A 23,540-nucleotide genomic window follows, 5' to 3' on the forward strand; every position below is an offset into this window, starting at 1 on the left:
CGCCGGTCACGCGACTCGCGTCCCCAGGCGCCGAGCCCGAGGTGGTGGCGGCAGATCTGTGGGCTGGAACGAGCTTACCCAGCGAGAGCCCAACTCCAGCTTTAGTGTTGAGGTTATGCGCATGAGGCTGGTCCGGGGCACCCTTCAAGGGCCCCTTCTCATGCTGTCCCCAGATGCAGCGGAGTCCAATTGCCCAACGAGAACGTCCCCAAGCTGCTCCCAAAGAGGAGGCACTGCTTTTTCGCGAGCCCGCGGCACAGGTATTCTCAACAAAATTTGCCTTTGCCCGCGCTGCGTGCAGGGCCAGGGCCGGAAGAACCTTTGAGCGCTAGGCACGCCGAGCTCCCACCAGCAGCCTTTGGGAGGCTCTTGGGCCTGGACAGGGCTGTTCTCGCACCGCGTCCGTCAAATAGAAGGGTACACCCGGCGCCAGCGGGCTCTAGCTGTCACTGGAGCTGTGGGCGTCCTCGTAATTCCTCCATGGCTTCGTGAGGCCAGGAGGCCGTCTGCTGCTTGGTTCCTTAAACTGCTTCAGCAGACCAAAATTCCCGCAGAAAACTCCATTGGCGGAAGGAGCCTTCCCGGCATGGAGCGACAGCGAAAGCATCCTCCTCTGAAAGGGTCTCCTTTCCTTAGGACAGGCCAAGAGGCTGCTCTTTCGCCCCGGGGCCCTTTTGCACGCTTCCCTTTAACGCCTATTCTAAAACGTCTGCTGGCCTAGGAAAACTAACCAAATAGCACTAGCCAGAAATCCAGCTGCTGCCTAAAGATTAATATTACGAATCTGTTACGCTCACCGCACTCCAGCGACCCGACGGGCAAACAGCCCTTCTTCTGATCCTCCCCTCGGGCAGCTTGCCAAACGTCGGAAGCTAAAAACACTCGACCTGGCGTTGCCAACCAAGGTTGGAGAGCGAGGGGCAGTCTCCTGAGCAGTCTGAGCAAACGGCCTTCCGCCTCCACATTTAGGCACAGAAAAGAAGAAATTAAAAACAGAATGAGTCACAGTCCCTAGTTGCTGCTTTCTCCTCAGATCTGCGAACTGGAAGGGACCCGTGAAATTTCCAACTTCAGACATCTCATTTTACAAATAAAGAAACTGAGGCCCAGAGATGGGAAGAGGGTATATATACAGATATTTTTTCCTTCTTCTTCTTCTTCTAAACTCTGCTTTTCGTCCCAGCCTAAGGGCAAAGGCAGCCAAAACCAGACTATAACTGCAGGTTCTCTCCAGTCAAGTGGGATTCGCTCATGGGTGTGCAGGAAAGTGCAGAGCAGGAAACTGCTTCCGGGATCCCAGCAAGCACGGGGACCTCAGCGCTGCGGTTCATCCACCCTCACAGGTCACACCAGGGCCCTGTTGATTGGTCATTTTGACCTCCTACTTAATTTTAACTATCTCCCTTTCCCTCGACGTGCTCAGAATAGCAAGACTCCGCTCCGACACACCCAGGTGATGGGACCTCTGACCCCCCAAGCCCTCCTTCTGGCCCCAGCTCAGACGTCACCACCCAAAGAAACGCTTCACCCTGTCCCATCCACCCGCTCTTAGTGGAGCCTCCATCCACTAAACCCTTAGTATTTATCCAATTTCCCGGTTACTGTCAGTCTCTCCCACTAGACTGCGGTCCTGGAGCGCAGAGAGCTGTCCCAGACCTCCCTGTACCAGGCGCCTATCATTGGGCCCGACACTCAATTGGCGCGCAAGAAAATTGTGATGAAGTTGACATTTAGCGAAAACGGCCCTGGGTCTCCTCCGCTTTAGCTTTTCCCTCCAACCCTCCAGCCTTTGGGATTTCTTGCAGAGAAGAGACTTTGAGGCCACGCTGCTGCGAACTTGGCCCAGAGTGGCTAGTCCAGGAGGAAGGCAGTGTAAGGAGAGAGAAGCCCAGAGCTGGTAGGTGGGAAGAGGGACGACTGAAAGGGCGGGGACAGGCGGGAGATGCAGGAGAGGAGCGAGAAAGCAGTCTCCTGTCCGCCTCTGCCGTGCGTCGCGACCCGGGTGGGGTGCAGTGGCGGGGACCGCACCGGGCGCCGTGCCCCTCCCTGAGAACAGCCTGCGCCCCCCGCCCCACTCGGCCGCGGCTGGGGGCTGCGGAGCGGGTGGTAAATGCTGGGGGTGGGGGCGCCCGCGCCGAGGTGGAGGAGGGGGCGGGGGCGAGGCACGGCGTCTTCTCGCCCCTTCTTCAGCAAGAGACGCGGCGGCGGAGTCCCTCAGCCTCGGTCATGTGATAGTCTCGAAGCGCGAGCTGCGGGGGTCTCGGCGTCTCCGGGACCATTACAAAACGCAGCCAGGAGAGCGCGTCGCTGCCACAGCCGCCGCCGCCTCACCAGCTCCAGACGGGCCCGGGAGAGCGGCAGCCGCTGCGGCGCGGACGGCGGAGCCGCCACAGGCCAGGCCCGCGCCCTCCCGGCGTTCGCAGACGCCCCTTCCGCTCGCGCCCCGCGTCCAGAGCCCCCGCCCCTCGGCAGAGCCCGCAGGCGCCGCCGCAGCAGAAGCCACTTAAACTTTTTCCCCCCAGGCGACCGCCTACAGCTCTATCCCAGTCTCCGCTGCGAGCCGCAGGAGAAAAGGGAGACGCGGGCTGCTGGAGCCGAGCTTCCAACTCCTTACCTCGCCTCTCCCCTCCAGGAACACGAGAACTCCAGAGCGGACTAAGTGGCTGGTCGGTTAAGGGGCAACGCTCAAGGCGCTGTTACGTTCCGCCGCCCCCGGCCTCCCGGACAACGAGCGCCAACTCGATTTAAAGGGCTAGAGTCCTGACTGCCCAGTCCTTCCTCCCAGCTCTCTGGGCCTGCGCTTCCCTCGGACCGAGAAAAAGCAAAGAGGAGGCCGGAAGGGAACAGGGCCCTCCCCACTCCTCCTCCACCAGCTCCCACGCTCAGCCTCTGGCCACCCGCGGGAAGACGCCGAGAGGGTGGCGGTGAAGCTGGCGCGCCCCGCCCGCGACTGTGCGCGCCAGTCGGCGACCGTCGGGGCCAGAAGTTGCGAGCGTCGGATTGCTAAATTGGGTCAAGAGGCCAAGCGCGGAGATGGCAGGCCGCTGAGAGAAGGCGGGAGAGAAACGGCGAGAGGGTCTGGGGGGGGAAGAGGGCGGGGTGGCGGGTCCGGGAGGGCGGAGTGGGGGTTAGTGGAGACAACCAGGCCCCGGGAGCGGGGTGCGGAGCGACGCTGCGGTCCACTGTGAGCCAGAGGGCGGTGGAGGCGCCAGGGGCGATGCCGCGGCCGGGGAAGAGTTCGTACAGCGACCAAAAGCCGCCCTACTCTTACATCTCGCTGACCGCGATGGCCATCCAGCACTCGGCCGAGAAGATGCTGCCTCTGAGCGACATCTACAAGTTCATCATGGAGCGCTTCCCCTACTACCGCGAGCACACTCAGCGTTGGCAGAACAGCCTCCGGCACAACCTCTCCTTCAACGACTGCTTCATCAAGATCCCGCGGCGGCCCGACCAGCCCGGCAAGGGCAGCTTCTGGGCACTGCATCCCGACTGCGGCGACATGTTCGAGAACGGCAGCTTCCTGAGGCGCCGAAAGCGCTTCAAGGTGCTGCGCGCTGACCACACTCACCTGCACGCGGGAAGCGCCAAGGGCGCGCCAGGCGCTGGGCCCGGAGGGCACCTGCACCCGCACCACCACCATCACGCTGCCGCGCACCACCACCATCACCACCACCCGCCCCAGCCGCCGCCGCCCCCGCCTCCGCCGCCCCCGCCGCACATGGTGCATTATTTCCACCAGCAGCCGCCTCCGGCTCCGCAGCCGCCGCCGCACCTCGCGTCGCAGCCACCGCAGCAGCCACCGCAGCAGCCGCAGCCGTCTCACCCCGGCAAGATGCAGGAGGCGGCGGCCGTAGCGGCGGCGGCGGCAGCGGCGGCGGCGGCGGCCGTGGGCAGCGTGGGGCGCCTGTCACAGTTCCCGCCCTACGGGCTGGGCTCGGCCGCCGCCGCTGCCGCCGCCGCCGCCGCCGCCGCGTCCACGTCGGGCTTCAAGCACCCGTTCGCCATCGAAAACATCATAGGCCGGGACTACAAGGGCGTGCTGCAGGCCGGCGGGCTGCCCTTGGCGTCCGTCATGCACCACCTGGGTTATCCCGTGCCGGGCCAGCTCGGCAACGTCGTCAGCTCCGTATGGCCGCACGTCGGCGTCATGGATTCAGTGGCCGCGGCCACGGCCGCCGCGGCCGCCGCGGGGGTCCCCGTGGGCCCGGAGTATGGGGCCTTCGGGGTGCCGGTCAAGGCCCTGTGCCACTCGGCAAGCCAGAGCCTGCCTGCGGTGCCCGTGCCCATCAAGCCGACTCCTGCGCTGCCACCGGTGGCCGCGCTGCCCGCAGCGCTCGCTGTCCCCGCGGCCGCACAGCAGCCGCCGGGACCGTCCACCGTGTGCCCGGCGGCCGCCGCCTCTCCCGCCGTCTCTCTGATGGATCCCACCGCCCTGAGTGCGGCCGAGAGCAAAGGCGGCTCTCTGCACTCGGTGCTGGTGCATTCTTAGGGTACTCAGCGGGCTGGGGGAGACGAACGCGTGGAGACTCGCCTCGCCCTGGACCTCCGGAGAGGGCGAGGGCGCCCTGACCAGGTCGGGTAGAGCTGGCGAGCCCCAGCCTTTGCGGGAAAGGAAGGTATTTAAACAAACCCGAAAGTGGATTCTCCAGTGGTCTGAATAAATATAACACTTCTGGTGTCTGTGTTTATACTATGTTGTCCAATCAGAATAATGAAAGCCAATTTTCAGGTAAGAGTTTTTATTGTAATTAAAATTATAAATCCGTAAGTTATGGGGGGAGGAAACGAACGAGTTTGGGGAAGCCTCATTCGCTGGCATATTGGAATTGGATTTCTATTCTTACTCCCGGGAGCAGAAGATGGCAGGACTAAACCTCCCTGGGAGAAATCCAACAGAGAGTGACGATGAAACAGACCTCAGCCACCAAGTTTCTTCCCGTGGGTCTCAACCTCTCGTGAACAATGTCGCCTCTCGTGAGCATTCTAGACAAAACTGCTATTCACTAAGGAAATCTCGTTTTATTTAAGAAGGAAAAGAGGGAGCATTTGATACCGTTATTTTCCTGGTCGGTGAAATGGACAAGGACACGGTAGCATGAATAAAGCCTCTTTGGGGGCAGTGGGAACCTCACGAAGGATGATCTTGGGAAACAGTTAAGTTTCTTGGCTCTGACCCGAGGGTCGAGAAGGATAGAGGGAACGGCTAAAGCAATTAGTTTGCACAAAAGAGAATGGCGAGCAGCTTAAAGCGCAAAGCCCCAGATTCCAAAAGTAAGTTCGGAAAACATAACCAAAGAGAGACATTAAAGGAGACTTTCTACCTGCAATTCTTTTGTGAATCAATCGGATGAGACCGTTGAGGAGCCCCCAGACAATGTGAATTCCCATGATCCGTTACATTTGGGATTTTTTTTTAATCACTTGCATCACGGGATTTTGTTCCCCTAACTCAAGAGTGCAAGAAAAACCTGCCACGTCACCCGACAATATTACTCTTAACGTTTCCAGGAGCGTTTTGTGGCCGTTGCCTTCCAGCCTCCTCGGGACAGACGTGTGAGGATGACCGGTCACCTTTGCACGCTGCCTTCGAATTGGTATTCCGTGTGCTGTTTGGGCGCGTTCTTCCTTCAGGCGAACTCTTCAGTTTCAGATCCTGAATGGAAAAGAAACTTGCTTTGCCGCTGTTGCTCTTCCCAGTTTTTGAGACCCAGGAATAGCACTTTACTCGCAACAAACTTTTGGGAACGAATGGGGGGCGGGTAGGGAGAAGGCAGCTGTCCTTTGCCCCGAGTCACCTCTGGCTTTTGTCCGCGCCGCGTTCGGGTTGTGACTTTGTGCCAAGTTCATGTCTGCCTGTGTTGTACGAGGTGTTCTCCATTAAAGCTTCTCTCTGGATGTGCCGGTGTGAAGGTGTTTCGCTTCTCAAGAGACGAGGCCGCGGTTTGAGTGCCCACTGGGGGAAAGTCTGGGGACTTGGCAAATCCTCTTCCTCCCCTTCTTTTTCAACTTCTGAGCATCAAAGAGGGTGAGTTCACAGGCGAAGCGGCAGCTGGACAGGTTTCCTCCTCCGTGGCTCCTTTTGTCAGTTGGCTCAATAACTGTATCTGTTTTATCCGTTCTGCCGCTGCTTTCCTAGCTGAGCTATAGTCCACCTCAGCGCGAGAGACTGGATTAGCAAAAACCCGCCACAGAGAATTTTTTTCTGTTCCTACAAGAGGTTTATTAGCAATAACCATCACCAGCCCCCAACACCCTTTCCCTTTTCTGAGAGCGGGCCATGGCCCGGGTACCGGTGCCAGTGGGTGGGGGCTGGCGGCGCCCCATTAAGTCTGCGGGGCGGGGAAGAGGGCGCCAGGACTCCGCCACTGCCGCCGAGGCCCACATTCCCAAGAAGCGCGCGCCCAACCGCGGCGGCCTAGGGGACCTGTTGCGCATCCTCGGCAGCCTGGGGCCTGGAGCCAGAGAGCGCTGGGCCCTGGAGAGCCGGCAGCGCCACAACACGTGCTCCTTGGAGAGGGCCTACGGGCTGCAGACCCTGTGGAGCTGCGCGGGAAGGTGGCGGGGCACCTCGAACAGGGCTCCATCTTGAACCAGCTTCACTGTGCCCAGCCAGGCCAGACCGAAGCCTCCTCTAACCTTTCATCAGAAGAAAATAAAGGACCAACGAGGTGACCTGATCATAGTAATGACACTGAGGGGATTTGGGTTACTTCTTAAGAATAAGAGTTTCCACGCACCCCTTATTTACAAGTCCCATTGCAGCGTGCAGCTAAGTTTTGTCCTCGCCTGGGAGACAAGTCTCAGTTTGGGTCACTGCCTCCTGGGAGGCACAAACAACTCTAGTGTATCCTATCTCTCAGCTTGAGACTTTGCAAGGTTTCCTGCAGGGTTTTCCTTCACACTAGTCTGAGGCTGTTGAAAGAGAGAAAAGGGGAGCCACTGGCATAGGGATCATAGATTTGGGGTGACTTGGGAGTCTGGCTGCTTTGTCCACCTCTGGGTGAGTTGGTGCCTGAAAGCCCCAGGCTGGGACCCCCTAGTTCAGGCGCAGCAAGTCACAGGGCCTGAAGAAGGGCAGTCGCTGGATCTCAGTTGTTTCTTCAAAAGAACATCACATCTCTTCTTCTTTATCCACCTGCCCCAAAAGGGCCAGTGTGCTTTGTAGCGGTGCCCATTGTCCCACTTCCGGGAGAGGGGCACAGTCCAAGGTGTCATCCAGCACCCAGGCGACTGGCTTAAGTGACAGCCCCTCCTGAGAAGAGAGGAGCCTGTGGGCCAACTCGGCGAGAAGGCTGAGTAATTGACCTTCCGCATTCCTCAGACCCTCTTAGCAACCCAGCCTCACACCAACTCCCTGGAACCCCTCCTACCTCTGTGGGGAAAGCATGGTTGTTGTGTTTTGTTTTTACTGTAAGGAGAGAGAGAAAGGAGAAGGGAAGGCAGAGTGAGCTGAGAGATGATTCTACTCAAGTTTTCATCCAAGAGGAGACTCTGGTACCCAGCGGAAGCTATGCATGGCATTGAAGTTGGAGAACAAGGGAATTCATGTAAATATACAAAGGGGGAGGGGCTTTCTGTCAAAGTGCTGATGCTAAGGGAAGTCCCAGTTAAACCCCCAATACTGACAGAGCCCTGAAGACCCCCTCTTAACTAAGATGGATCTGCAATCTAACTGTAACTCTCAACTGAGTGGTGGTCTTATATGATCTCACAGGTATTCTCTCTCTAGTTACATGTCGGAATAGAGAAAAAGTAAGTTCTGGACATAAGTGAGATAGAAATAGAGGCACTTATAAATGTATGATCATCTCAGTTCACAAGATTAATAAAATCACTCTTGGTTTGCTAAATACTGGTGGAGATAACCTGAAATTATGCTCCTGGTTTCCAGGATGATACAAAACACTGTAGTTGTTTAGCCTGTCCCCTACTTAATTGAATGCACAGAACCTTGAGAAACATGGGGAGAGGCAAAGAGGAGGGTGAAAGATTTTCATGTAGCTGCCCTTAAAATAAAAGAAAAAGGAAAACAACTTGGAATGATCTATTTGATTACATTCCCTTGGGAAGATGAGAAGAGAGCTGAGAGTCGAGGGAGAACGAAGCTATTTTAGCTGTGGTCCCTAGGAGAACAGGCCCTCCTGCAAAGGCCAGAATTGGCACAGTTGGCATCTGGCACTTAGGAAGCCTGTCAGTCAGGCTGGCTTGTGGTCAATTATCTCCTTAAGTAGACTGGCATTAGTCCAGCCAGGGCGGGGAGGGCTGGTTGCATCCGTCAGAATCAGAGCCAGTTAGCTGGAAATGGCACTGTGGAACTCCAAGCATCTTTGCATTGGGGGGTTTGGAAAGCTGATCAACACATCTCCCTTTGGGACTCAAAAGTGACACTTGGCCTGCTTGGCAATAGTACAGCAAGACTTCAGAAGAAGACAGAAACAGAATGCCTTAGGAAAAGAAACAATGACCACCAAAGCCACTAGTTCCCCTTAAATTCCATTCACCTGACAAAACTGCCATTTCTGAGATGCACAAAATTATACAGAGATCCTTGTAAATTGTGGTGGGATTTGACTCCTCCGTTGGTAAGAATTCTCATTCTTCATTGTACCTGACTATGAGATGGGCAGAAAGGATAGTTTGGGGTCATGTTTAGGTTTGGATGATATGGCAAGGGTTTGAAGCAGTGTTAGTGCTCATCAGACTAACACTAATGCACATGTGATTCTGCATGGGGTGTGGGGCAGGGTGGCGTAGATGTTGAAAATGGGAAACTAAAGAAATGGTTTCAAAAGCCAGTGATAACTTCTTTGTGGGTGAAAAGGCAGAGTGGGAATCCAAGTGGAGGTGGGAAGTCCTTGAATTCCAAAGGGCAAAACTGTTTCTCCAAGTCCAACATTTTCATTTTGTTCATTGAAAGTATTTTCATTAACTTTATCTTTAAAAACTGAAATGCTAACTTATACTCTTTGGGGGAGATTGAAGAGATTTGCTTGGGATTTGAATTCAGTCTTAAGCCATTGTTTAAATGCTATGAGTTTGGCAAAACTCCAGATGTACTCTGTCCCAAGCACTTTTCCCCTTAACTATCCTCTGTGTATTTTAAGGAAAATTCAAGCCACATGTTGCTCTTTCCCCCTTGCATTCAAATGTAGTTTTATTGAATTTTAGCATAGTCCATGAAATTTAAATTCTGAGTTTTAAGCCATAATATATTCATATGATCTACAAGCAGTCACATGATATGCACATATATCATTAAGCAGAAAATAAAGCCTCTGAGAACTGTAGTCATATTATAGTAACATTTCTCTAAACTGAAGAGCCATGCTGAGAATGCCATATTAAGAAAGGATTTTATAAAATTATCAAAAAATTCAAAAAAGCTGACAGCAACCCATGAAAATATTTTTAAAAGAGTATTTCTTGGAAGATATTTTGGTTATGTTTAGTTTGAGCCAAATAGTTCTTTCCTACCACAAGGAACAGGTCTTTTGTGTGCACGAGTCACCCAGGCTTTGCTTGTAAGTCACAGATCTTATTATGACAGCATCATTTAAAACTGCTTTGGAATAGGCTTTCCCATCTGAGCCACTTCCAGTCCTGTCAGCAACTTCGTAGACAGCATGGTTTTACTGTTACTGAGAATGGATGCTTAGTAAGGAGCTGGAGAGCTGTAGTCCAGGCACAGCTGAACTAGATTCATTCCAAAAAGAATTCACAACATTGAAATACACATGAGAAAAGGAAGGAAGGAGGGAGGGACAGAGGGAATGCGGAAAGGGGAGAGGGAGGGAAGGAAAGAGGGAAGGGAGTGAGGAAGGAAGGGGAGAGAGAGAGAGAGACGAATGTGTGCATCTAATATCGACAAAGCAAAAAAAATTTACAATTTTTAACATAGTACTGCTCTGGTTTTCTCTCAGGAAACCATAGATCAATTCTTTCAATGTATGTGACTATAACTACTTGACTGAAGTCGTTTTGCCTTGAAAGCAATATTCCTCTTCTCTTAGCATTTTTCTTAGCTAGAGAGGACAGGACATTGTATAACTAACTTGCAGCTCCATTTATTGCCTAAGAAGATGAAGCTTTAGTCTGCTGAAGAATTCAGCCTAGGTGAGGATTTTGTGACATTAACTTTGCTGCAATTTATTTTATAGGGATTAACCTAAATCCCCATAGGGAGATGTTTAAATAAATGATGCTATTTTCATACTGTGGAATATCATTACAAATAATGCTTATGAAATTAAACTCATATAGAAAATGTTTATGAAATCCTATTGAGGGAATAAGCTCAACCCTCTAATGTCACTGAACATGTACTAGAAGGGACTACACCAAATATTAACCGTGGTACCTTTAGATTGGTGAAATCCTAAGTCATTTTTTCTTGTTCCCCATATGTCTGAGACTGTTTTAGATTGTCTACATACACCAATCACATTTTACTTTTATAACCAGGGAGAGGATTACTCAAATCTGTCCAGCCAGTATAACTGGCATTTCAACAATATGAATTATTATTTTTAAATATAGTACCTTAAGTGGGGAGGGGAGGGAGAGAAGAACTAGCTGAGGAAATATACTTTAAAAGCAAAGAGCAGCAAAGACAAATGAACCTCACACACCTTGCCGCCCTCCTGCTGTGGCTTTGACAAGAGCCCATAGCAGCAGACCCTTCTGGTGGGAGGAAAAGGAGGCTGTCACTTGAAGCATTGACTTTTGGGGAACTTTCAGAGACTCGCTGTCCCATAATGCTGGAATGGGAAAGGTGAAAGCATTAAAATTACAAAGGGGGCTGGCTAAAGAATAAATCTCACATAATTTTATTACCTTTTTAAATAGCTTCCTCTCTTTCTATCTTTTGCATTTCATGAACTTTTGTAGTAGCCTTGAACTTTTTTTGAAACTAGGCAGATAATGAACACGAAGTAAATATAGTCTACAAGCTTAGTCATTTCCTTCCAAATGAAAAAATAACATCTAGTTTTCCAAAATAGTAATATAATTTTTCTTTTTCCTAGTTGGCAAATCTTTTTTTGTGTAGTGACAGTGTTTTCAAGGGAAAAGTTTTAGATACTGTTTATACTGGTTTGAGTAAAGCTGTATTGTGTCTTCCCTATCTACCTTGAAATAGTTTATTTTCCCCCCAAAATGCAAAAGCATGTAACTACTCAGAATATGCATGTTTTCAGATGATTAAACATGTCTCAACTTTTATGCTAGAAGCTTGATAACCTCTAAAAATGACCACAGATCATTAAGACTTGAGTTTTTTTAATAACTTGCACTGCAGAACTAAAATTCTTGAAATTATAAGACTGAATTTTTAACCCAAGAGCCAGAGAATCAAATATATCTGCTTCGCCAGTGTCGAGAACGAAATAACATCCTATTTCTCTAATATGCAAAAATTTTGAACCTTCATTCCAGTTATTTCTAGAAAATTCCTTCCCTGCCGGGGACCCCAGGCTGACCTGAGCCTGCTTACTCGTGCCTTACAAAGAAAAAAAGTGAAAAGTTGAATTCATCTGCTAACATTGCACCTCAAAACTTTAGATGCATGTGAATCACCTGGAGAGGTTTTTCAAACACTCTCTGCTGGGCCCCATCTCCAAAGATTCTGATTCAGCAGGTGTGAAGTGGGCCCGAGATTGAACATTTCTAATAACCTCCCGGGTGATGCTGATGTTGCTGGGCACCTTGAGAAGTTCTGCAAGAAAAGATATCCTTTTTCATCAGTTTATCAATACCTCAGTTGCAGCCATCTCAGTCCATCAGAAATACCCAATAACTATGAACATTATAGAAGAGCCATTACGATCTCTATCCCCTTTCTCTCAAAAACTCATTGGTGCCTATCGCATTTACCCATCCCCTTGTCTATATATACTAATATATAGTATAATAATAATATATATTAATGCACAGGAGAAACAGAAAAACTCCATATGCCTCCGGAGCTGGAGCACTCCCCTTTATAAGTCACCTCAAGACATAGAAAAGTTGGGTCAGAAAGCAGCAGCAAATTTACTTCCTCAAGAAGGCAACTGAGACAGCAGTACTTGAAAAGCAGATGATTGAAAATTAGACCTAGAAGTCAGTTCAGTGCTCTTCCCACTTCCACCTTCTCATCATAAGCCAAGCTCTTCCCAAAAGCATTTTAATCAATGGGCTTAAGAAGCTATTACTTTACTGTAGTGCCATGATGTTGGCCTATCACACTTTTACATGACGCTTTACACGTTATACTGAGGAATTTTTATATCTGCTATTTTATATAAGGGAGGTAGTTTTATTCTGAGTTTAAATCTACACAGGCTCAGATCTGCGACTTGGTGACTGGAGCTCATGCAGGTGTACAGATGATGCATCAACTCAGTAAACTCCCACTTTACTTAAAAATGGAGCCATTTAGCCAAATACTTATGAAAATACTTTGTTCTTCAGGGCAACATTAAATAATGTACATTATAACAACATGAATGTTGCCAGGATAGGACCGAGGGTCCCCTCTGATCTTTGAGAGTTTATGAAATTTTCTATAGCCTCATCCCATGTACTGTGATAGACTCACACCCCAGTCTCTCTGGGGAATTTTAGTCAGTGGCAAACAATGTATAGAGGCTTCGTTGGTCCTAGTTGTCTCTGACTTATAACTCCAGCTTCCAGAGACTTGTTTAAATTTATGAATCATCTCAATGTCCAAAAAAACCTGCCTTTTTATTTGCATGTACTCCAGGTGTAAACTGGTGTGAGTAGCAAATGTCAATGTCTTGAAGATTTGAGTTTACTTTAGATTCATAGTTATAAAACTTGAATTCAGGGCTTCCCTGGTGGCGCAGTGGTTGCGAGCCCGCCTGCCGATGCAGGGGACGCGGGTTCGTGCCCCGGTCTGGGAGGATCCCACATGCCGCGGAGCGGCTGGGCCCGTGAGCCGTGGCCGCTGAGCCTGTGCGTCCGGAGCCTGTGCTCCTCAACGGGAGAGGCCACAGCAGTGAGAAGCCCGCGTACCGCAAAAAAAAAAAACAAAAAAAAAACCTTGAATTCAAATATTTATCGTTTCTAAAAGTCATTCTATCATCTCTCTACCAGGAATTTCTCACTGGTTCCCTTTCACCATCCCATCTAACCTTCTTGGTTTGCGTGGCCTTGACTTTCTTCTTTGACTGTTTGATCTTCCGTCTCCTCTCCAGCTGCTTACTTTGCCCCTCACCCTACTCCACCCCAATATCCTCTAACTCCTTATGAAGGACAGTTTAATTCTTTGTTTCTCTCTTTCCAGACTGTAGCCATTGGGACCTCACTTTCTACTATGAAAGTGGCCTATCACGTTATTTTCCTACATGAAGACAGCTATTTTTATAAGCGGAACTAAGATGTTATCTATTAAAATCATTTTAAAAATCTAACTATACACATATCCATTCCACAAGCTTTTATTCAGTACGGTAGTTCAGGAACTATGCCAGGCGCTGACAATAAGACAAGTTGCCTACCTGTTGCCTACACCAATTACTAAGCTATTATTTCTCGTCTCCAAACCCATCCTTCCTACTCTGCTCTCAGGTGCTGGGGCTGAGACTTCGCAAACCCCATTTCTGCTTTGCCAGCTGGCTTTATATTGGATCTGGTAATATGGGGGCTCTAGTGGGAGTTAGCAAAGGTGGACACAGAAGAAGGGATTTGCTCTTTCCTGCTTTTTTCCCTCTAGGGCTTGGGAATTCCTGGAAGCATCACGAAGGCAAAGTTGCTTCACCCTGCATTTCCTTCCTGTAGCAGCAGCTGAATCAGTTGGAAGTCTTTTCAACACTTGAAGAACCAGACTTATCACACTCCATCTCAGAGGCAGCAGGACCATGAGCAGGCTCCCCCGAAGGTTCTGAGCTTTAGCTCCATGGGGATCACCTCAAGGGTCTAAGTGTTAATAAGTCCAACTTCTTCCCTTTGCACTCACCACCCTAAGGGTGGTAGCTGCTTCCTGCAGTTGCTACAGTCTGTCATATCTCAGAGCTCTCTTTTTACCCTTTCAGTTATTAACATCTTTACACCTAGTTAACTATTCTTTATAGTAACTTTTGTCTGTAAAAACAATTGGCGTGGTTTCTGTCTTCTCACTGGACTTCAATACATCTGCCCTCAAGGACCAGATAGTCTGAAACAGAAGATGGTCTCCTCTGACAAAGGTGTGTACAAAGTAAGTGCACGGGAGCATGAAGGAGAATGTTAAGATTCAAATTGATAATACAAAATCAAATGTACAGCTGTAGATATGCTAATACATATCAACCAAGAGAAACATTAAAAGTTTTCTTTACCTTTGCAAATAATACGATACACTACTTTAAAGCTGTTACGGCATGCATTTATAGTAGTATGACAGTGTTCTTTCTGCATGACTTTATTGCAACATGGTTTTGAAAAGTTGCATTATTTTGCAGCTAGGTTCTGTAATCTCAGTGTCACAGAACCTTCAGGAGCTAATTCCCCAGGCTGAAGCTACCCCAGACCACTTTTGGCCTCCACCCTCTAAGAATCAAGGAACAAAAAGGACACAATTCTCCCTGGGAAGGTAGGAGACTCGAAAGCAAAATGGTAAAAGATGAAACAAAACAAACCCCAAAAACCCCTCTCCACTGGGAACAAAGCAACTAATCAAATAAGTCAAAGGTAAATAGGGTGTTTTTCAAATTTTCTAACTTTGACAATTCTGCTCATGGATGTAACACAAGGATATTAAAACTTTTTAACTATTTACAATAGTAAAAGCTAGTATTTTTTTACTTGGGCCTCATCACTGCTGTGGCCTCTCCCGTTGCGGAGCACAGGCTCCGGACGCGCAGGCTCAGCGGCCATGGCTCACGGGCCCAGGCACTCCGCGGCATATGGGATCTTCCCAGACCGGGGCACGAACCCATGTCCCCTGCATCGGCAGGCAGACTCTCAACCACTGCGCCACCAGGGAAGCCCTAAAAACTGAGCTTTTTTATTTAGCTTCTATGAGCTAAATGCTTTACATCCTGAATCTCATGTAATTTCACGACAGCTCTTTAACTTAGGTGTTTCTTTTATCCTCATGTTACAGATGAGAGAGCTGAGGCGTAGGCTCTTAAGGAACTTGCTCAAGACCATGCAAAGTGGAGGACGGTAGTAAGAACACGGGCTCAAATGAACAAAAGTCAGAGGTCTCTGTTGGAGGGATCCTGGCTCATATCCAGCTCCTTAAGACACACACACACACACACACACACACACACACACACACGAAAGATAGCAGGTTAGAATAAATAGACTTCAGGGACCTCTGTGGTTTCCTATTAGGGCAACAAAGACTCATTTAGAATCGGTAGTTTTGACAGTATTCAAGAAGCTCAAGACATATTTGTGTACTATGGGGTCCATGCAAGTTTCATTTTGATGTCAGAGATCAAGTTGGCCCACTACATATTATTTTGCTGGTTTGAGATTAATATTTGTGGAAACTTTTTCAAAGTTTCTAAATAATTTCTAATATTTTCTATCGTTTTCATCTTGTATCTCTACTCCCTAGTGTAAAACCTGCTCATGGTAAGTTCCTAATAAAGATTTGTTGAAGAGAAAAAAGAATTTGGTTAATACATACCTCCATTCTGATTTATCGAATATTCAGATGTGTAGACTATCTGCCTAAATGCTTAAAAAAAAACTTAGATAACTAAATTCTACTTAGCTTAAATGACTTCAAGAGACAGATATTCAGCTACTTTGCCAAGGTCATTTAGCTAGTTTGTGACGGAGCCAGGATTCATCAGTCTCAGGGCAAGCTCAAACCCGGCTCTTATCCACAGTGTTAAACTGCTTTGAAAAGTTTCTTAACTTCTCTGTTTCTTAGTTTTCACATCTGTTAAACTGGACAAATAATGCCTATCTAATTAGGTTTAATTTAACCAATAAATAAAATCAATATTTTGAAAATCAAAATTGAAATTCATATTTTCAAAAACCAACTGAGAAATGTTTCTTAGTAATTGGAAGCAGATTGAAGAAACTCAAAAATTAATATGACTCAGTAAAGCAGACCAGAGGAAAAGAGGAAATTGTTTTAGACAATATTTTTTTAAAAACTAGATCCAGGCAATATTTCTTACAACTTTTCAAAGCTGTGTGATGATTTTAAAACCATATCTATAGAAACAATTTCCTGTCTTTAAAATTAATTTTGGTATTATATGGTATTTCCTTAAAAGTAACTTTTCCTGGATTCAAAAATATTAAAAGCATACTAAAAGAAAAATTGTAAAACAATTTGAACATTATTTAAAATGAAATCTTAGAATATATCGTGATAAGAAGGCAAACCTTGAAATTAACTGTAATTAAAAGTCCTTATGAAAATGTGAATTCACCAGGATGATGAGTAATTCTCTGCCACATAAATCATACTGCTCTCTGAAGCCCAGGCATATTCATTCCCTTACCTCTTTCTCTCCAGTCCCCCTCTCTCTCTGTATCCAACTATTGAATTTTATCTTTCCTTCAAACCCAATGTAAAAACCAACTCTTAAAGTACCTAATACACTGTAAGAACCAAATGTGTTTCCTTTCTTTTTTCCAAGAAGTCTTAGAAGATTTCCTCTGCCTTCCTCTACTCTCTGTTATTAATCTTCCTTATTCTTAGAGCATATTATGAGATCCATGGCACAGTGCACCTTGATTTGGACTGGGCATGTCACTGGCTCTCCTGCCAAAATGAGCTGTAGAATAGTGTGCACTTTATCTGTATTGAAATCTTTGTATTCCTCACTGCATGGTGTTTTTCACACAGTATGGACTCAAGAAGTGTGTGTGTGTGTGTGTGTGTGTGTGTGTGTTTGTGTGTGTTACAAACAAAATTACCCTTTGCTGTTCTCCTTCAAAGCTGTTTCCTAATGAGATGGGTAGATTCTCTGTTGTACAACTCAATTTGTATCTTCTGGTACCCATTTCATGTATTGTGACATGAAATTATGTGGGACTGATGGCCTTTAATCCCATATGCTTACAGCCATTGAGAGCACTCAGATTAAGACATAACAGGTACCCCAACTCTAGGTAGGCAACTTGCTCCACAGCAGATTTAAATTCAGCACAAAATCATTTTAAAGTTCTAGTCTTAGACATCTCACTATGAGAAATGCTGGGTTTGGGGAGTATCATCCAAAGGGTGACATGGTGCAATGAGAAGGGCTTGAGCTTTGAACCCCAGTTCTGAAATTTATCACTTCATCACTTTAATGACAATAATTGATGGTTATAGTCTAACATTAATCCTCAAAACATCTGAGTGCAGTAGGTCCTAGTCTGAAATCCTATCCTCATTTTATCTGTAAAGAAAAAGAGGATTAGAGTCAACTTTCTTCCCAAGGTCACACAGCTAACTCAATGATTGTGTCAGAAGTGGAACTCAAACTGAAGCCCCGACTCTTAACTCCAATGCTATGCTGCTCCATTAAGTTCCTTAGCCTATTTCTCGGTTTGCTCATCTTAAAAACCAAGCAAATAATTTCTCCCTCACTGGGTTGTTGTAGCAGTCCAGTGAACTTTAGCTTTCTTTCACCTGGAACTGTGGAACTTCATCAAGCTAAATCAATCTGAATTAAGATCTTTGGTAGAAACAAATGAACATTCTGTATAACACCCTAAATTTCACCCCCTGTTTTTCCAACTGATTATTGGCATCCCAATGCCCCAGCTGTTTTGTGATTGCAGAATTGGGTTTCCGACAGAGCGCAAGATTCAGAGATGCCTTCCTTGGTCCTTAGCAGTTTAAACACACTTGCTGTGAGTGATTGGGGATATTTTAAAAAGCACTTGCCACATTTTATTGATAATAGCTTTTCCCTTTACAAGTAGAAACAATTACGTGAATTTACATATGTATCAACCCAAGTTGGGTTGGCTGTGTATTAACCACTGGTGAGGAAAATGAAAGTCTAGAAAAGGAAACTGTCTTTAGTTTCACAAAGGGGAGGAATTCTTACTCCTACTTCCCACTGAGAAAAATAATGGACAAAGAAAATACAAATGACCTATCACGACACTGCTAAATCCTTTCCTGTTTTTTCCATCACCATCCAGTGACAATATTATGATGTTGATTTTTTTTTTAAGCTGGTGCCTCATCAATTTTATTTCTTTTTTCTCTGTTCTTCACATGCAGTGAGATAAGACCAATGAACATGTAATTCTTGATGAATCATTGCCTTTGATCTTCCCTCTGACTTTTATTCAACTACGACATCATGGAGACATTTCCATGGGTTTATATATGACTTTTTCGGGGGGGGTGTCTCTCGTGTAATAAATGGAGAGACCAGTGTCCTAGTGTCTGCAATTCCCTTTCTGCCTGTCAGATATTGGGAAAACTACAGAACTTCTCTGAAATGTAGATTCCTTATTTACAAATGTTCGTTCCACAAACACTCATCAAACACTCACTACGTAACACATGGTGTGCTGGGAATTGTGCAAGGAGAATAATAATGCTGCCCTGATTTCTCCACAAAGTCTTTGCGAGATGAAATGCTCCATCCAGCTCCGAACGCCAATAATTCTCCTTCTGAACAGGTCATGGAAATGAAAGCTCTTTGTGAACTAAGTGTGCTACAAAGACTAGCATTGGAGATGGTGGTGATGACCATAGGGATGGTGATGGCCACAGGAGGAGGATGTTGTGAATAGTTACCGTCCTGTGCTTAAGTGGAGGTTGGTGCTGCCCTTCTAGACTCGCTGAGGATTTCAGAGGCAAACAAAACCTTTATGGGCATGGAAATAGGATAGGAAATGGGAGAAGTTTGGGCCTTGATCTCATGTAGACACCATGGAGCCTATAGCACATATATAAACACTGAGTTCAAGTTCTCAGAGATCAGATTCCTGAGATCTCTATTACATAAAACAATAAGCAGGTTTTTAACACTTTTTACAGACAAGATTCCAGGCAGACTTAGACAGAAACTCAGATATATAAGGGCCTACTGAATTGTAATTTTCTAAGCTGCTCAATGGAATTTTCAGGCTGAATGTTTTTCAGAGTATCCCACTGGAAAAACACAGTCCCAGAACTGATTACCTGCCCCTCCACATACTGAGTATTACTTCTAGTACACTGAGCACTCTATGCCATGAAAGATAAAAATGAAACACTTGACATCCACAACTAGTTTGTTTCTTGAGTTAAATAAAATAAAAATTGAAGAATTAGAAAATTTTCTCTCTCATTTTTTTACATATGATATTGACAAAGCTTCTAAAAAGAATCCCAAAGTCATTACACTCTATTACTATCATTCTTAAAATAAAAATAATTGAGATTCCTAAATTTCTAAATTAGACGGCTATAGGTATATGTATATGTATGTATATGTATATCATATTGTGATTCATACTAAAGCCAAGATTCAGAACTCTACAGCCAAATATCCATTTCATTTTTTGTAACAATGTGATATTGTATATACAGTCAGTGTGGATAAGAATCAAAAATAAAAGTTCGAAATTATTTGTATAGACACAAATCCAAATGCTGAAGGCCAGATATATGTTTCCTACTGCTGTTGTAACAAATTGTCACAAACTTAGTGGTTTAAAATAATGCAAATTTGTACTTGCAGTTCTGGAGGTCTGAAGTCTGGAATCAGTTTCACAGGGCTAATGTCAAGATATTGGTACGTTTGGTCCCTTCTGGAAGCTCTGGGTGCAGAATCTGTTTCTTTGCCATTTTCAGCTGCTAGTATCCATGTGTATTTGGCTTGTGGCCCCTTCCTCCATCTTCAAAGCCAGCTTCCATCATCACATCACCTTATCCTCTTCTGTAGTCAAATCTCCCTTTGTCTGTCAGAAAGAGAAAAACAAATATCGTATATTAACGCATATATGTGGAATCTAGAAAAATGGTACAGATGAACCGGTTTGCAAGGCAGAAATAGACACAGATGTAGAGAACAAACGTATGGACTCCAAGGGGGGAAAGTGGTAGGGATGGTGGTGGGATGAATTGGGAGATTGGGATTGACATGTATACACTGATGTGTATAAAATAGATAACTAATAAGAACTTGCTGTATAAAAAATAAATAAAATTAAATTTAAAAAAAATCTCCCTCTGTCTCTCTCTTATAAGGACACTTAATGGTAACATTTAGGGCCTCGAAGATAATCCAGGTTAATCTCCCCATCTCAAAATTCTTGATTTATTTACATTTGCAAAATCCCTATTGTCATATGAATTAACATTCACAGGTTCTGAGAATTAGAATGTGGATGTTTTGGGGAGCCATTATTCTGTCTACCACATAGATGAATCATTCATTAATTGAGGGCTTATATACACCTCACTCAGATTTTCCACTACATGAAATGACAAAATAACTTTTGATTTCATGTCTTGATCTGTTCTTCAGAGTGAGTTCTAGGTAGAACTCCAACTAACGCAGCTGGCATTCAAGATCATGAATGCGGGAAAGAATAAAACAGAAGAGAAAGTAATAACTAAAGAAGTCCCATTACACATCCCTCGGATCAATTGAGGACAAGATGATTTTACATCCAATGAGATCTTTCGCTTGCCCTCAGTCTCCATCTCTTTAGTTAAAGACACACTCAAAGCGAATGGAAGCTAGCCTGTGTTGAAAATCTCAGGAGTAAACAAACCAAAAGATTCTCAATTGGAGATGTGTTAGTTCTTTGTCCTAGTGGTTCCTCTTGAAACAATTTTATTTTAGTTTTTGATACTAACATAATATGAATAAGCCAATCAGAAATCTGATTCAGAAGAGTGGCCTAAAAAAGAAGCTCAATTTTCCAGGAATGGCTAATTCCTGGAATTTGAGATGAGTCCTCAAATATTTAGACCAAAAACGTACAATCTGACTAGTCTGTAGAACAACCATAAAGTGTGTTTGAAAGAGTCCTTAACAGCCTGATTTAGGGTGAACAATAGAGATATTTTACCTTGTTAGGAAAATGCAAATCTATCACAAGAGAAATCTTCACTTGACTTTTGAAGTGAGGATTACAAGGTAGGGAGAGTTTGATCCTTCCAACATTTAGGATCTCCTCCCTTAAAAGGACAAGGAGTGGGGGGAGGTGGTGAATATCTGACCTTAACAATGGCTATGGGTTTGAGAACCTTGAATCCACCCCTCAGTATTGATATGCAAAGAAACAACAAGGAAAGGGAAAAGCCAATCCTTACCTCAATGAAAAGACAGAGGTTTTTACTATTTGTAATTCATAAGGATCTTCACATGTCCACATTTAAAGGAGGGATATGTGTGTGTGTGTGTCTGTGTGTGTGTGTGTGTGTGTGTGTGTGTGTGTTTTGATACTAAATGTAATTCAGGAGTTTCAGGAGTTCTGGTGACAATACCTGGTGACTCCTTTCAAATCATATGACATAGAGCAGATGTCTTTCAGAAATAAGACAAACTTTATTTCATAAAATTGTGCAGGAGGCTATTTTATTTTCGAGAGGATATATAACACGTGCTCAAGTAATATAGATCTGCTCATTTAAAAGTTAACATAAAGCCCCATTTTCCACTGTTGTCATTACTGAGGATATGGAGAAAGTGTTTTGAATTCTAAGTAGTGTTTCCCCCCTGAAACAACTGTAAATATCCTTTCCAATCATAGCATGGGATGGTGTACTCCATTTGTCTCAATAGTTGTGTTCCTAAAATACAAACTCCATTTTATAACTCAGATTCAATGTTAATAATCCCGAACTCCCCACTATGTATGCGTGTGTTAAAAGCAGAGCACACAGAGATTATACATTATTTCTAATAATAAAACAACTGAGGCACAAGAAGAAGAAGTGATTGGCTGAAAAACACCTGCAGACAATTCAGACACCAGACTTTTGACTTCCAGGCAGGACCATGAAAAATATACCAACTTCTCTCCCTAAAGCTTTATTAAAAGCTTTATTAAAGTTTTATTAAAAACTTTATTTTTTATTAAGTTTTATTAAAATTATTGACTGTAGGTTTAAAATATAAAAATATAAAGCTTTTTTTATCCTCTAAGGCATTGTTTCAAAGACAAATTCCCTGGAAATTTACTTCAGTTGTACACTTCATCATGTACTATGTTGACCCAGCGTTAGTTATCAACAGATTTTGTTTTGTTTTATTATTTGATTAAATATCATCTAACTCTTCTTCCTGGCAGTCAGGGCAATCACCCCTATTGGATGGAGCATTTAGATTTGCTACTTTTTAACTCAAGGATTAGCTTTGCACTTAGGGAATCTTTGGGTAGCATTAAACCCACCCTACAGAATTCTGCGATTTAATTTCACTTATGAATTTAAAGGGCTTACAGCTGTCTTCACAGTTAAAGGTGGATTTACTGAGATATTGTCCTTCCCAATGGCAGAGACAACTCCCCAGCCAGCAGGACTTCTGCACTCCCAGAAGTAGATGGTTTGACCAAAGAGGATGAAATTAGTGCACACACACACACAAAACATACCATCTGAGACTTTTAGAAAATGCAGATCAGGGGGGAAATCTTAGAGCATAAATTACTTGGAGGGTTTTTTGTTGCTAGATCTTAGTTGGAGAGATTTGTGTTGTTTCACATGCACAGCTGTGGAGTCTCTGGGGGAATTTCTTGCTCTCTTTTATTTTTGTGTATCAGCCAAAAACCAAGATCTCAGCAACAACTGTAGTATCATAAGCCCCAAGTATAGTGTAGTGGATTTCCCAAAGGATGCTAGACAGGAACTGATTAAAATCCAAGGTGGGCATTCTGACAGCTAGGTGACACCATGCGTAGCACGATGAGGGGAAAGACAGCTGAACAGGTGGGATCCAAGGCTTTGCTTTGTGGTTATGTTTGTTGCTATTACTGTTGTTTGTTTAGTTCTCACTCTGGCTCTAACCATTTGTATAGACTTGGCCAGATTAATGGAGCTTTTGTTATCTCAGGTATCCTGGTGAGATAAACATTTGTTGCACAAATGAATCAGTGAATAAACCTCAAATTAATCTTTGCTATGGGACCATGGCCAAGTGATTTGGCCTCTACTCCTTTATTTCTTTGTCTGATGAGTTAGTCTAAATAATCTCTAAGATTTATTCTGGTTCTAAATATTACTGTTAACATTTACAGAGTGCTTACTATGGATTGGGCGCTATTCTAAGCACTTCCATATACCAACTACTTTAACCTTCACAAATACTTAGAATGTAAGTAATAGTATTACCCACATTTAACAGACAAGGAAACTGAGACAGAAAGGTTAAATAACTTGTCCAAAGTCATATAGCTTGTAAGAGGCAGAATCAGGATTTAACTAGAAAGACTAACTCCAAACTTCATGTGCTAACCACAATTCTATACTGCATCTCTAAAATTCTATGGAAAAAAGTAACAGAATTTTTATGAACTACATCAAACTAGATGTCACTAAAATGTAAACATTTTGGTTTTTATTATCAAGGAATACATTGACCATATCTTTGATTTCCACTCCGAGCTTAATGCTCAGAGTGGAATCCTAAGACCAA

At 45.2% G+C, this 23,540-nt stretch overlaps 1 protein-coding gene across 1 annotated transcript; it reads left to right on the plus strand.

The window, feature by feature from the left end:
• Positions 1–3,217: 3,217 nt before the first annotated feature.
• On the plus strand, positions 3,218–4,492 carry FOXB2 (forkhead box B2; the record flags this gene model as incomplete). The annotated part of the gene is made up of 1 exon (XM_079706263.1): positions 3,218–4,492. One exon carries the CDS (start codon positions 3,218–3,220, stop codon positions 4,490–4,492), a length of 1,275 nt encoding a protein of 424 aa, XP_079562389.1.
• Between the last annotated feature and the right edge of the window lie 19,048 nt (positions 4,493–23,540).

Source organism: Hyperoodon ampullatus (assembly GCF_949752795.1).
Source record: "Hyperoodon ampullatus genome assembly, chromosome: 6".
Lineage (NCBI taxonomy): Eukaryota > Metazoa > Chordata > Mammalia > Artiodactyla > Ziphiidae > Hyperoodon > Hyperoodon ampullatus.